The 16477-nt window shown below is 36.5% G+C and overlaps 1 protein-coding gene across 3 annotated transcripts; it reads left to right on the top strand.

The window, feature by feature from the left end:
- Positions 1-5672: 5672 nt before the first annotated feature.
- Positions 5673-16324, top strand: si:ch211-106e7.2. Of its 3 annotated transcripts, XM_048157927.1 has the most exons (5): positions 5756-5829; positions 8175-8218; positions 9957-15378; positions 15474-15533; positions 15781-16324. In XM_048157927.1, exon 3 carries the CDS (start codon positions 10007-10009, stop codon positions 15020-15022), a length of 5016 nt encoding a protein of 1671 aa, XP_048013884.1. In that variant the 5' UTR covers positions 5756-5829; positions 8175-8218; positions 9957-10006; the 3' UTR covers positions 15023-15378; positions 15474-15533; positions 15781-16324. The 3 variants fall into 3 exon arrangements, with proteins under 3 accessions (XP_048013883.1, XP_048013884.1, XP_048013885.1); XM_048157926.1 differs by lacking the exon at positions 8175-8218 and having other exon boundaries at positions 5673-5829; XM_048157928.1 differs by lacking the exons at positions 5756-5829; positions 8175-8218 and adding an exon at positions 9781-9792.
- Positions 16325-16477: the final 153 nt, after the last annotated feature.

Here is a 16477-nt window from a genome sequence, read left to right as displayed (position 1 = left end):
ACATATCACCTCTAAAAAAGAAACAAACAAACCTCTAATCACATTTTTCAAGGAAGCTTATAAAACGGTTAGTTCCTGTCCTTGATTCTGATTGGTCAATAGCTATGTTTTATTCAAAATAAAATACGGCTATGACCGCTTCACCCAACGGTTCTGTGTATCACTACACAACACCCTTAGCAACCACTCTTAGCAACATAAACTGTATGTTCTCAATTGATATTGTTCATTGAAGCTTACTGTATTATGTAGAATAATATTGTGAGAAAGAGATCGAGTGAGCGAGTTTATTACCTGCATTCATATCTAGCATTTTCCTTCAGGTCAGTCCTGTGTTCATAATAAAAAAAAAAAATCTGTTTAAATGTCCGATGTATTATCCTGTCCTTTTAACAGTTAAGGGGTTTTCCCGTGACTGACAACGCTAGTCAAAGCATTTGTCAGTTGCGTCTTGTTCCGTGTTCACAACAATTCAGTTCATCTTTTCAATGTAAAAGTCTTCGCTACTGACTGACACACTCATAAAGACAGTCTTTGCCGCCATCTAATGGCGTAATAATGTAACTTCTGTTGCTCTTCATGGTCAGGGACTATTTTTTCCGGCGGAAGGAAGGCTTTTAGTGAAAGTTTACCTGATACATATTTCTGGCTTTAATATTTGTATTGTGTGGTAACCGTTTTATTAAAGCAATAAGGTAGCCTACTCGAGGCTTCACGTCGTGCCTAACAACGCCCTTCAGCCGTGACTTATTCACGATACAGCACAGCCTCTCGCACCTTATTGCTTATATAAGTCATATTTTTTTAAAAAAAAGAACAGAATATTTAGGTTAAAGATTGTATCATTCAATGTATGCTAAGTGTTTTCTTCAATTTGTTTACCATTCTGTGAAGTAAGTTTTGTGGCAAATTCAATGTCTCTGTCTCCCTTCAGTTCTGGTCTCAAAGAAAAACTCTCAGTCGAAGTTCCAGGTCCCAGGAGTTTAACTGTATTGACAAGCAACAAAGTGAGATGCCAGCTCCACATCTGAATCTCTCTAGCCAGGGCTCAGTTTTTGTACATTTTTCTTATGTGTTAAAACAGTGTAAGATCCACCCCTACAGTTCTTTTCCATGATCTCATTTACAGGCGCTCTCCTCCCTTTCTCTTCCTGAAGTCTCCCACGTACTCCCCTATATTTTTACTACAGTCACATCTCCAGTTAAACTACAGGTGTTGCTTATGCAAGAGATAATTCTCTTTGTAATGGCCGACTGCCAACTAGTCTACATCTTTTGACTTTATCTCTCATGGTGGAATTCTGCCAATTGATTTTCAACCCTTTCTCATAGGCAAAATGAAAGATTGTATCAAAAACAATCAACACTCCCCAGAGGCAAGAAGCCTTCACGTGACACCCTTAATAATGATCTTATTCATTTCACATCCTCCTGTTGTCTGGTGGAAAACTACCAGCAAAATATGCTTAGTGGCCAAGCTAACTTCTCAGATACATCTGACCCTTACAGTCACGTAGACCAAGAGGCCTCAAAACACTTCTGGCTTTTATAGTAAGCAAACTAATTCTACAGTTGTTTACTAAAAGATAGATAAAATACTCCGTCATAACCTGTATAGCTTTTTGGGGGGTTTCCAAATTGTAGTTACAATGGCCTGCCTGTGGCCTCTACAGTTTTCCTGTCTTGCATATTTCCCAGGCTATTTCCTAAGTTCCTTTTATGTGTTCATAAAAATATACTATACTAGTTGCCAAGGAAACATTTCTCATTTTCATTTTAAGTTTGAAATTAAATGTCTAAAAACTATATAGACTTCATTAAATAAAAACTAAAACTAACTAAAATTAATATTTTTTTGATATTAATAAAATATTAATAAAAATCCTAAAATAACACTGGTTCTGGCCTATCACAACAACACAGAAAAGAGACTTACTTGGGGGATGATACTGTCACTGTCAGGCATCCCATTCATAATAAATGTTCTTTAAGATTTATTATTATTGCATATTTTCTATGATTTTTCATTAAACAAAACTTTAAATCAATAATCCAAAAGCATAAATCATTATATATATATATATATATATATATATATATATATATATATATATATATATATATATATATATATATATATATATACACACACACACACACAGTATAGTAGAGTAGAGTATAGTAGACTCTATTTGGTCGCTTTGTGAGTATTTGCAGCATGTGTTGTCAAGATGATGAAGATGTTTTCTTAATTTGCTGGTGTTTTTTCTATTTGCATGTGTTTTCTTCTTCTATATACATACCCTTGATGTGTGGTTACCTGGATGATCCATGACTGTTTGTTTTGTGATGGTTATTCAAGGGTCCCTTGTTAATTGTCCAGCATTCTTCAGAATAATCCTCAGGTCCCACAAATTCTTTGGTTTTCCAGCATGTTTTGCATATACAGTGGCATGCAAAAGTTTGTGAACCCCTTGCACAATCTGTGAAAATGTGAATAATTTTAACAAAATAAGAGAGATCATACAAAATGCATGTTATTTTTTTTTATTTTTTTTTAGTACTGTCCTGATTAAGATATTTTACATAAAAGATGTTTACATATAGTCCACAAGACAAAAAAAAGCTGAATTTTTTAAAAATGACCCCATTCAATAAGTATGTGAACCATTGATTCTCAATACTGTGTGTGGTTACCTGATGATCTATGACTGTTTGTTTGTTTTGTGATGGATGTTCATGAGTCTCTTGTTTGTCCTGAGCAGTTAAACTGAGCTCTGTTCTTCAGAAAAATCCAGATCCTGCAGATTCTTCAGTTTTCCACCATCTTTTACATATTTGAACCCTTTCCAGCAGTGACTGAATGATTTTGAGATCCATCTTTTCATACTGAGGACAATTGATGGACTCAAACACAACTATTAAAAAAGGTTCAAACATTCACTGATGCTCCAGAAGGAAACACAATGCTTTAAGAGCCGGGGGCTCTTAATGTCCAGATTTTTCTCATTTTGTTGAAATATGTTTTTAATTTATTATTATTAGTATTATTATTTGTATTTAGTACTGCCCTTCAGAAGCAACAGAAGATACTTGCATGTTTCCCATAAAATTAAGTACAATATTCCTTGATCTTCAAATCTTCAAAAGTTTTCACCCCCTGGCTCTTAATGCATCATGTTTCCTTCTGGAGCATCAGTGAACCTTTGAACCTTTTTTAATAGTTGTGTTTTGAGTCCCTCAATTGTCCTCAGTGTGATAAAATGGATCTCAAAATCATTCAGTCACTGCTGGAAAAGGTTCAAATATGCAAAAATGCTTGAAAACTGAAGAATCTGCAGGACCTGGAGGATTTTTCTGAAGAACAGAGCTCAGTTTAACTGCTCAGAACAAACAAGAAACTAATGAACAACCATCACAAAACAAAAAAACAGTCGTGGATCATCAGGTAACCACACACAGTATTGAGAATCAATGGTTCACATGAATGGGGTTATTTTAATAAATTCAGCTATTGTTTTGTCTTGTGAACTAAATGCAAACATCTTTTATGTAAAATATCTTACTCAGGACAGTACTAAACAAAAAATAACATGCATTTTGATCTCTCTTATTTTGTTAAAATTATTCACATTTTCACAGATTCTGCAAGTGGTTCACAAACTTTCGCATGCCACTGTACAATGCATTAAGAGCCAAGGGGTATGTAAACTTTTAAGCATGATATGTATTTATGTATAAAAAGATACGGTGAAGGAAAAAAATATGAGATGGCATATGTTACTGCTTTCATGTTCTCTCTCTCTCTCTCTCTATATATATATAGCATTAACATACCTGTACATAATAATTAATAAATTAGTGTATAATAGAATCTGCATATATTATGAATGGGTAGCCTAGCAGTGACATTTTCAGCCCCCATACAGTGAGAGTCGTCTCTCCCCCCTCCTGAGAGTAACCTCATCACAAAAGCAGTCTGAATCATCACACCTCCAGGGTGACTCCCTGCCGCTTCACCAGCCTCTTCCCAGCCAGATTGTCTGATGGGGCGGTTCACACTTCTACATGATATATTGTGTTCTGTCTCAGGCGGGGGGAGGGGATTTTTTACAGCCTCATAATTCTCCTCTGACAGGGAGGAGAGAAGGATCATAAATCAAATTCAGCGATATGTAACAGAAGCAGATGGATTTTCAATCACAATGGAAATACTGTATTTATGTAGTTATTAAAAACACTTTGCTAGTAGTCATTTCAATGGGCTGTGTCAAAATGTTATAATTTCATATTTTACAGCCCACTGTGACATATTTTACAATGTCCAGTCAGTCATGTTTTGTCAGAATGATTTATGACTTGTCAGTGGAACATATGGAATTATAATTATATATAATTATTATCTCTTCACCCATTCTGTAACGTATTTAGTCCAATGATGATGAAGATATTCCAAAAGGATGAAATAAAACAAGGTTTATTAAATTACTCAAAAGAAGGTAATGAGCAAACAATAGCAGACAATGAGGGAGAGGAAGTGAGGAACTTAAATACACAGTGGCGATGAACATAATGATAAACAGCTGTGATGATTAGTGAGTGTCCATGGAAACTGATGAGTGGCGGGAAACTTGAACAAAGGAAACAGGGAACTGATGAATACAAACTAAATGTCCATAAAAATGAATCTAATAGAACATAATTGAGACACATTCAAGAGCAAATGAATCATGATTACGTTCAGATAAGCATATTTATGTAGTTTGAAATATTCCTTCCACATCCATGTGAATTAGGAGAAGATGGCTGCCAAATTTGGTTTTTGGTGTTTTGTAACCATATTTTGTATAACTAGCCTATATTATAATTTCATGACATGGTTGGTTTCATAATGTTCTGGGTGTACCAGAATCCAGATTTTTCAATCTCCCACATATTATTGATGGTCTGAAACAGCTAAATATTTGATCTGTTTCCAAATGTTTTCTCATATTAATGTTTTTGATTATTATTTTGACTTTTCATTTTAATGTTCCATATGTCAGCAGGAGACAGGAGAGGTCATGAATTATTTTGATAAAACATGTTTGACAGGAGGCCATTGAAAGGGAGTTTTACCATTGTGCATGCATTTTTATTGTACTTTTGTACATAAATTACAATAAAAGTTCAATTTTACTGTAGCCTATTATTTTAGTTGCTAAATATGAACTGTAGCGATTACTATGATAATGTTCATATGTGTAAACACCAAGACAATGTGATTTGATTTTATTATATACTATATTAATGTTAGCAGCATATTAAATTATTATTTTATTTATGGATTCTTGATAGTGATGCCTAATCTGGAGCAGGTTTTAGCTTTACAGAGTACCTATTGTTACTGAAATACCTGTTTATTATATTATATTATATCATATTATATATTTATTTCAGATTCAGAGTATACTACTCTGTTTAGTTTATACATTGCTTTCAGGTCACACCATGTTGCCAGATCCTCTCGTTCTAATGAAATATTGAGTTACTTGGATCAGCAATGGCGAAATTGCAGAGAATATATAAATTAATGAAAAAAAAAAGTGTTTTAATTTTAAAAGAATAAAACGTTTTTATAACAGATGTACATTAACAGATAAAAGAACGGCAGACCCTAATCGACATAACCAAATTGACTTGGCAACACAGGCTCAAACGGCCCCGCCCCTCGTGCACATCAAAGGTGTTCAGATTGCCTGAGAGGAAATACTCAAAGCAAAGCAAGCGGTGCAGCTGAATGCAATGCATTCATCACAGACAGAGGAGCGGTTCTCACAAGAATTTTAAGTAAGTAATTTAGCTCTTCCTTGCAGTGAACGGTTTGTTTTGCCATTGTTTACAATTTGGCCGTGATGTCTCTTTGGTTAAACGTGTTTTCAGAACGATTTCGTAACGGACAGTAATTCTCCAAATCTCGCTGTTTTTCCAATTGCAGAGTCGAAACAAGCCCAATCCGCGCGTTTAAAAAAAACATTTCTCGCATTTTCGATTAGAAAAAAGACATTCCTGTTGAGCGAATAGCGATTTCCTGTAACGTTATGTTTTGTTCAGTACTTTCTTCAATTCTGTTTTTGTGCATTAAGTCAGTAAAAGCGATGTAACACAAGTAATTTATGACACCCATCTAGTCAATGACACAGGCCTTCGTTTAAATACATACTATATATCTACAAATAAAAGGGTTTACATGCGGTATAATATTGATGGTGTGGGGCTAAAAGAGCTAGAGCTGGAATATTTGGGTTACGTTAGTTGACTCAAAAATGAAATTTCTGTCATTAAGTACTAGGGGTGGAACGGTTCAGATTACTCACGGTTCGGTTTTTATCGCGGTTTTAAGGTCACGGTTTCGGTATGTGTTATGTTAAAGGATTAGTCCACTTTTAAATAAACTTTTCCTGATAATTTACTCACCCCCATGTCATCCAAGATGTTCATGTCTTTCTTTCGTCAGATGAAAAGAAATTAAGGTTTTTGATGAAAACATTCCAGGATTTTTCTCCATATAGTGGACTTCATTGGGCACCAAATAGTTGAAGGTCAAAATTACAGTTTCAGTGCAGCTTCAAAGGGCTTTAAATGATACCAGATAAGGAATAAGGGTCTTATCTAGAGAAACAATCGGCCATTTTCGAAAAAAATATAACCGTTTATGCTTTATAAACACACAATATCGCCTTGAACGTACTTCCCGTTTCCGCATTCTTCAAAACGCGTACGCTGTATGTCCTACGCCTTCCCTATTCTATTTACTGAACGAACGCGGCATCCAACAACCAACATCAACTAACAATGAGCAATATATTTGCTACAGTATTTATTAATCTAGTTAAAAAAATAGTCATTCATTGTTAGTTCATCATAGTTCACAGTGCATTAACTAATTTTAACAAATGAAACCTTATTGTTTGTGCTTAATAAGATTAAGAGAAAACTGTTATTAATTTTTTTATGGTAACACTTTACAATAAGTGCAACCATCGCACTCTCTCAATATTCAAAGTGCAAATAAGACCAAATTTTTCTTTGATACAGAGCTAAGAGATGGTTACAACTACACTGCCCAGCCTAAAATAGCTTTCATAGTGAGTGATATCTGTATTCATCAGGGAGCCGCTTTCAAAATGTGGGGTATTGACATCGTGTTTGAATGCGCGCTCGCGTTTACTTTCACTTTGTCACAATCGCGCGTACTCTGTGAATATGGAGCTGGAACGGTGACCGTTATCCAACTGAATTAAATGTATTTTATATAAATACAAAGCAAAAAGACAGTGGAGGCGTAATGTAAACGTAGCGGTGGCATATTCTTCCCTAATCATCCTAACATGGCAACATCACGAGACTACTTATCGCCTTGACGAGAAATCTCGTCACATATTAGTCTTGCGAGATCTCGTGACACGAGATCTCGTCACACCCCTAGCGGATTAACGTCTAAACTTTACTGTTTTAAGTTGTCTGATAAGGATCTTAAAGTTTGTGTGAAGATAAAATATCTTGGACGTTTTATTATCGAGCAGATTTTGGAACAGAAATTTTGGAACGGAAAAACAGAGTTTGCGATATGACTTAATGTGATTCATTTTAAAGTGAACTAATCCTTTAAAGAGGTTTCAAGCACTGATTGGTACACTTTGATACACCTGTAAATCATATATGCTTATGGAAAATAAGATTAAAAGGTTATTTTTTTAAAATGAAACAGAAGGTACTTTTCCGCTGTTAAAATAAAAAAAAAAAACTGGAAAGTTTGGGAAATAATGGTGGCAAGTGAAGGGGTTGGGCCAACTGCTAAGAAGATAGCAGAAAGCATGACCATTGGGTATGTAAAAATATATAAAATGGTAAAAAAAAATAAATAAATAAATAAATAAATAAATAATATATATATATATATATATATATATATATATATATATATATATATATATATATATATATATATATATATATATAATGGTTTAAGAATGAGAATTTACATTTAGCAATGTATCACAAAAGAAGATATTTTGAAGAATGATGGTAACCAAACAGTTGATGATGCCCCATTGACGTCCATAGCATGGAAGAAAAATACTATGGAAGTTAATTGGTTACTGACATTCTTCAAAATCTTCTTTTGTGTTCAGCAGAAGAAAAGAAATTCATACCTGTTTGGAACAACCCCCTGAGGGTGAGTAAATTATAAAAATTTTCTTTTTTGAGTGAACTCTCAAGGTCCTTGCCTTTACATCTGCGCAAAACAAGAAAACAATTAATGCATATGCATCTGAAATGCACTCGATAAAACATAATGCAATAATAAAATATTAAAATAAGATATCAAAGCGATGTAGGCCTAAGGTTTCTTAACGTACATGAATAAGTTGCCGATTGTACATTAGGCATTGTGTCAGGCTTTGTTTTGCTTTTTGGTGTGTATAAACATTAAGTATTGCTTGTGAGATGCCATTTGGACAAGATGGTGCCAATTGTTTTAAATGCAGTGGACCTCAGTGAAGGGTAATGAGGGGGGATGGGTATAGGCTACTGATGGTGGAAATGGTGTGAATTGGCAGGGGTTGAGAAATCCTTTAATCTTCAGTGTTTGACTAAAACTTGTTTTGGTGTGGAAGGGAAGAGTGAGCAGTGGTGTTGCATGATATACCAGTACTAGAAATAGATTGCGATGCCCAGTTGTTAAAAATCGTACAATTCCTCATTTTATTAGTACTGATACTTCAAGAGTAATGACAGCATTGTGCAGGAATCTGCTTCCATTTCCTGCAGACACACCGGGTGTGCCAAACTTTTTGTCCTCTTTTGAAAGCTGGTATGTAAATATATCTACGCAGCACTTCAAGTTATTGACCCTTCAGAGCAATAAATAAACATGCATGAATGATCAAATAGGATGTGGTTGGTTAAAGGAAAACTCAGTTGAGTTTTACCGTTTTGGAATCCATTCAGCCGATCTCCGGGTCTGGCGGTAGCACTTTTAGCATAGCCTGGCATAGATCATTGATTCAGCCAGAGATCGGCTGAATGGATTTCAAACGATAAAACTCGATTTAACTCCTAGAGGACTTGGAAAATGAGCCTATTTTCAAAAAAAGTGGAGCGTTCCTTTAAAAATATAAACGTGAAAAGCCACCACAGAATGTGATTTGCTTTCCCCAGTTCAGTTCTCTTTCACACTTATTGTGCTTAAACGGTGTATTTGACTGTTTAAGTCAAAATGTCTGTCTTGATGAGTCTTCACATAAACAGTCTGTTTTGACTTAAAGGGATAGTTAGCCCAAAAATGAAAATTATCCCATGATTTACTCACCCTCAAGCCATCCTAGGTGTATATGACCTACCTTCTTTCAGACGAACACAATCCGAGATATATTTAAAAATATCCTTAGTCCTCCAAGGCTTATAATGGTTGTGAATGGCTTGAAGACAAAAAAAATACATCCATCCATAAAAAAAAAAAAATGAATCCCTATGACTCCAGGGGATTAATAAATGCCTTCTGAAGCGAAACGATGCGTTTGTATAAAACAAATATCCTTATTTAAAACTTTATAAATTCAAATAACTAGCTTTCGGCAGACAAAATCATTTTGCAACAGGCAAACTTTTTTCACCATTGGAGTTTGATGCATTTGAGGGGAGTGATAACTTTGGCTTGATTCTTTCATATATAATATATCTCTTTCTTTCTTTCTTTCTTTCTTTCTCTCTCTCTCTCAACCTGTTTAAGTTAATAAAGAATTTTAAGTTCCTGTCATCTATCAAGTTGTTTTTCTGGTTGTTTTTTGCCGTGGTATCGGTTCAGTTTGGTATTAAGAAATTTAGGTTGACCAAGTTTCAGTGAATGAAATGACCTTTTGCCAATTTAAAAGTATTTTGTACCCTAATATTTTGCTTTGTTTTTTTTCCAGGGATGTGAATATTGCACCCCTTCTGGAGATACAAGTGAACACTAATTAGCATGCAAGCTAATTCACAACAGTCAGGACAACTGCAAAATTTGCATGGAAAAGGGACCTCACCTGGAGATGGGACCTCTAATACTCTGGGCCAAAACTTTTATCAGCTATGTTTACCATCTCATGCTGCAAGCCCGTCGTATCCAGGACAAGGTGCCACTGGAAATTATTTTACACAGTTCACCTGCACAGTCCAACCGGCAACCAGTGACCAGATTTCGACTAGTGGCATTCAAGCTACCACAGACACTCCTCTTAATTCAAAAGAAAATTCAGGAAAACAGGACTCACAAATTATTCTGTGGAACATGCCCTCTAATTGTCATATATTATTACCTGTTAACAACATAAATCTACAGGGTGCTCCCAACAATAATGGGCCAAACACAAACATGCCACACTGTGCCTTTAACTCAAATAACAGTTTACACATCCAGCAGCAAAATATTTCCTTGGCAGCTGGCCCAAATAATTCACAACAGGTTGAAGCAAAAACAATGGACACTAAAAGTCTTAATGAAGCTAGAAGAAATGTGAACATTGGCAATTTGCATAGCAGGCAGCAATATGTAAATGCTCCTACTAATTTGCCAAAAGACTCACCAAAAACAAGAACAAACTTGCCATCTGATCTGAAATATTACCCCCCAACAGAAATTGCCCCTCATGGTCACAGTAGTTTGTTTGGTGGCTACCATTACCAGTTATTGATTCCTGAGAAGTCAACCCATGCTAATGTGAAAACACCTTCTACCTGTGTACAGAACATTTCTGCACAGAGAGCTGTTGCCGTTGTCACGCCGTTATCTCCGATAGGAACAGCAGCTGTTAATGTTTCAGACAAATCTGCAAATGTGAAAATGAATGTAAATTCTGTGCAAGAGATTGTACGGCATCAACCAAATATTCCACGTGCTCTGGAGGTCAATGCTAATCTGAATAACCAAAAGGGAGAACGAAATGTCCCAACAAGCAAGCATGTATGGCATCAACCAAATATTCCATGTGCTCTGGAGGTCAATGCTAATCTGAATAACCAAAAGGGAGAGCCAAACGACCCAGCAAGGAAGCCTCAAAGGCCAAAGTCAGCAGAGCCAAGACTTAATGATGGACTTGGCAATGTAACTGGAGCCAAAAGTCCTGTTTGGATTGATGAATCAACTGGCCGAAGTCGCCGTGCAAGTTCACCGAAGCTTAAAAGTGTGGTTGCAGAACAGAAAAAGGCTGTGCCAACTCAAATGCAAAATGAACCGAGTGAAAAGATAAATAATAACTGCATATTCACAAACAAGAAAACTGTTGAAACGGAAACTATTCCTGTTATCGAATGGCCATTAGATCGATTGCATACTTTAATTGCCATGATTCAGCAAATAGAAGACGGGCATCAGAAGAATGTACAAAAAAATGATGTTTGGGGGGACATCTTAAAGCTTTATTGGAATGGGGATTATGGCAAGTTTTATGATTCTGTACAAACTGGCATATATCAGAACATAATGCAAGAAGTCTATGGTTACAGTCTGATGAAAGAGCCTGTGATACTGAGGCAACTTAAAAGTGACGTACGTAGCAAAGTCATCAAGGATTTTCACGTTTTAAAACACAACGAAGAGCCACCGAAGATGACGTACAAGTCGTCTTGGTTGAATCTTAATGAAAACGTTGATGATATCGACAAGGAGTGTGGTTATTCTTGGTTCTATAAGTCCTTTCAAAATTCCCCCGAACATGATGCACAAATCTCAGCATGTAAAACGCAAAGCAAATTGCAAGAAGCCACTGAAAAGCCATCACTGACTAGGTGTAAAGAGTTACCAACAGCCGTGGAGAACAAAGTACCAACTTCGGACAATGAAAGTCTTCATGAAAACTTGCCTGTTTTGTTTAATGAGCAATCTCCAACTGTGTCTGATGCTAACTGCTCACAAAAGCGTCATTGTGTGTTTACAGAGCAAACCAACAGTCAACCAAATATTGCAAATTCTTTAGAGGACATGATTACTGTTGTGAAGGATTTTGATGAAGATGTCCAGACTGGAGTGTCCAGGTTGGATGACCAATTTTGTAGTGATGTTGGGGCCAATAGTGTTTTGTTGCCCAAATCAACCAGCCAAAGTGACTGCGCAAACACACCAAAGCTCTATAACATGGTAGAACAACAAAGAGAGGATGCGTTATCTCAAATACAAATTGGATCCAGGGAAAAAATGCCTAACAATGACTTTGCCAACCTTGATGAGAATGTGAGATGTGAGACCTCTCCAAAACCTAATCAAGAACATCCTGTGTACATGAATGAAGAGGAAACTGACAAGGTGGATGCTTCAGCCTCTAAGATGAATGTTCTACCTCATGAAATGGCTGAACAGTGTGGGACTAGGGAGAAGATGGAACATAATGTCGTTGCTGCATCACTAAACAAGCATGAAACCTCTTTGTTAAATGCTTCCCAAGTACTTGACCCAGTATCAACAGAAGAACAAACAAGTAGGCAGAGGTTAGAGGAAAAGGCCAAAAAGTCAGCATCTCCAATTCCAAGTACACTGTTATCAGCCCTCTATAAACCATCTTTAGCTGAACATAATGATGGTTCAACAGATGTTTCTAACAAAGTACAAATAGAAGAACAAACATCTTCAGAGAAAAATATGTACAAGGAGAGTCTTCATGAAAAATTGCCAGTTCCCTTTAATGCTCATTCTCCACCTGTGACTGATAACTGCTCACTGAAGCTTAATGTGATTCAAGAACAAACCAGTTGCCAGCCAAATACTTCAAATCCACTGAATGCAATGAAGAATCTGGTAAAGACATTAAAAGAACGTGATTATTTATTAAAAAAGCATCAAAACTTAAATGAAAAACACAGTGGTTTGAAAAGAAAGCATCAACACTCTTCTAGAACATTAAGACTGAACTATGGTGTGGGAGCCAAAAGTCCCATGTTGAGAGATGAATCATCCAGCCAAAGTGACTGCTCAAGTCCATTGACGCTCAGTCCTGTGGTTGAAAAACAACAGGAGTTTGTGTCCTTAACTCAGGTGCCAAATGAATCCAGTGACCATGTGAGATGTGAGATTGACCCAAAACCTAGTCAAGAGCTTTCTGTACAAATGAATGAAGAGAATGTTGAGATGGACGCTTCAGCTTCTATTAGGATTAATGTTCTCCCTCAGGAAGTGGCTAAACAATGCTTTGCTGGTCAGTTGATGGAAGATGAAGATATAGCTGCAACACCAGAAATAAGACACAAGGCCTCTTTGTTGCATTCACCCCAAGAACGTGACATATTAACAAAAGAACGGAAGGAGAGGTTGGAAGAGGCTGATGGCAACTGCTCACTGAAGGGCTATGTGGTTGCGGAACAAACCAGTTGCCAATCAAATGCAATTCATCCACTGAAGGCCATGACACATCTGGTGAGGGGAGTGGGAGAAAAACGGCAAATTGGAAAATGTGATGTTTTGAAAAGCAAGCATCAACCATCAACTGCAATATCAAGGCTGGGTTATCGTTTTTCTAATGCACTCAAAAATCTGGCATTGACTAGATTGACCAATCAAATTGACTGTGCAAGTCCACCGAAACTTCATCCTGTGACTGCAGAACCATGTCAAATGCAATTCAATGAAGAAATGCCTGAAATTGACTGTGTACTCACAGATCAGAGTGTGAGATGTGAGACTGATCCAAAACCTAGTGAAGAACTTCCTGTGGAAATGAATGAAGAGGAGATTGTTGAGATGGATGCTTCAGCGTCTATTAAGATTAATGTTCTCCCTCAGGAAGTGGCTAAACAATGCTTTGCTGGCCACTTGATGGAAGATCAAGACATTTCTGCACCACCAGAGATGCACGCAAATGCAATATCAAGGCTGAATGACCATATTGACTTTGTAAGTCCACCGAAACTTCATCCTGTGATCGAAGAACCGTCTTCAGTTCAAAATGAATCCAATGAAGAAATGCCTGACATTGACTATATGCTCAGAGATGAGAGTATGAGATATGAGACTGATCCAAAACCTAGTCAAGAACTTAGTTTGAACACAAATGAAGAGGAGACTCACAAGATGGGCGCTTTAGACTCTATTAAAATTGATGTTCTCCCTCACGACATGGCTGAGCGATGGTTTTCCGGTGAGATGCAGAAAGACATTGCTGTTCCTATTACCACTGAGGACCAGGTTAAAGTTCAAGTCCTGGAGCTCAAGCCTATACTCCTAGAAGATGTGAAGCCAATAGAGGGGAAATATCAAAGTTCTGGTGATGAAATGTTGGAGTCTTACTGTTGTCTTGCTAAATGGTTTCAAACTTTAGAACATGGAGATGGCCCCTTGTGTATGTGCCAGAAAAAAGCAGAGGTCAAAGAAGAAGAGACTAAAATTGAGGTCCATGGCACAGGTTTAGAGTTGCAGACTGAAAAAGAGGATCCTAATGAATTGGTGGAACTGGAAAATTGTACTCTTGAAAGAACAGATGATTCTGAAACCACAGATGATTCTGAAACCACAGATGATTCTGAAACCATAGATGATGAAAACCCCTTGCCGAACGATCCTACTGGGGACACAGCAGAGATTCTGAAGGACATTTCAAGTTCTGAAGAGGTTCATAAGATGGAGACTGAAATTTCAGAGCAGACTAGAGATGAATCGCCTTCAAAAAGTGCAACAAGTGTGACCATGAAGAATGAGATTGAGCAAGACATCCCAACTCCTGATTTGAAGAGGAAGACCAATAGGATATGTCTTGCACTGTATGGGTCATCTTCTGGAAGAAAAGAATTAAGGCGATCTAGAAGATCTAAAGGGAAAGAAATTTGTGAAGAGCCCCCAGAAACTCTTCAAGTAACTATACTCTCTCATCAGAAGATTGAAATGGAGAATAAGTCAAAGAAGCACAAAGAGGTGGAAACACGAGATGAAGATGTTGTGGATAAGAGAAGAGAATACGAAGAGCGCCCTCCAAAGACCTGGCGCTGCATAAGCCTTGCCCTCACATCCCGTTTCTGAACTCGGCAAAAATGCACTTTCATCTACCTCAATCAAAAAGCTGCTTAATCCAAGTGCTAATGCAAAGAGTGGCATCCATTTGGGTGCGGGAAATAAGCGAAAAAGACCGCACAAGTGTTTGACTCAACAAATGTCTATGAATAAATATGTCATCAGAGGGAAGACTGTGCCATCCAGATTATTGCATTCACCTGACAACGTAACAAAAAGTAAATATGAGTTAGGGAACCCTGCTTTGTTGCCATTGGAGGAGGGTTTTGCATTGGAATTCAAAGTATTGCCAGAGTCTTTTAACTTTGAAGATGGAGCTGAACTCAATTGCGCTCAAGCCGACACTTCACAGAGTACACAAAATGGTAACTGCTTAAAATATTAATTTTGTAAATGTATGTATGTTTTACCACTTTTTTTTTTTTTTTAAAGAAAAAAATTCTTGTTCCCTTTTCTTCAGAGATGTCAGGCCCAGAAAATAAAGTTAAACGGATGAAAACAAGTCGGTCGCCAACACAAGGTATTGGACACAGGATTCATGTTGTTAATTAAATTTGTATTAGCTTCTTATGAAGTTGAAGCTCAATCACTGGATCGTGATTAATGTAAATATTGGTCGAAAAAAATTAAATATCCAGTAATCACAAGTTAATCCAGTTTCTAAAGCCTAACCAGGGCATATTATGAGAAATTAATCTTCCTATCATGTAATATTTTATGGCAGGTAGTTATGGCATCTAAACGTCTTCGTGCTTGTCTATCTGCAGGTGTTTGGAGTTTCAGCCCCTTGAAGAAAAAGCAAACTCAGCCCATCCAGGTTGCAGACGTTTCAGGCTCATGTAGCCTCTTCCAAGAGTTCAAGAAGAGATATCATAAAAAGAAGGAAATCGCCTCCAAGCAGAATTCCAGTGAAAGAGCTTGATTTCTTATTAAAATTTAAGCAAATGGGCTTTTTTGTTGTTTACTTTCTGTTAATATGATTAATCTCTCAAATGCAAATGGCAAAATGTACTGATTCATTTTTACTGTGTACTTGAACTTAAAGTTTTTGTATTATATTATAAATGCATCAATTGCACACTGGTCATACAGTTCAACAGCTGCTAGTAACCAAGTCCACTAGGATTTGTTTATGAGTCTGACTTTTATACTTTATAACTACATTTTCAAGAAACATGTTTGTCACAAAGGTACATATATTTTTAAATTTTATATATTGTGCTTTAAGTCTGCTGGCTTATAAACATTTGACAATCTATTTTTGTACAATTTTATACAACTTTTTTTTAATAAAACCATTTTGTAATGCCATTAATTCTGCTGTTTCCAGTTCCTCCTGGGTTTCATGTTCTGTTGAACCATGATTCACTGAAGTCAGTGATACTATTAAAATAATGTATTATATTAACTTTATTTCTGAGAGTACATTAGTACAATTATGAAACAATTGCCTTCTGCAATAAT

This window comes from Megalobrama amblycephala, linkage group LG15, assembly GCF_018812025.1.
Source record: "Megalobrama amblycephala isolate DHTTF-2021 linkage group LG15, ASM1881202v1, whole genome shotgun sequence".
NCBI classification, from domain to species: domain Eukaryota; kingdom Metazoa; phylum Chordata; class Actinopteri; order Cypriniformes; family Xenocyprididae; genus Megalobrama; species Megalobrama amblycephala.
The sequence above is the reverse complement of the archived record's forward strand: the minus strand, read 5'-3'. Positions and strand labels throughout refer to the sequence as shown.

Coding starts and splice junctions, on each gene's coding strand:
- si:ch211-106e7.2 (XM_048157926.1), top strand. CDS start 10,007: ATGCAAGCTAATTCACAACAGTCAGGACAACTGCAAAATTTGCATGGA.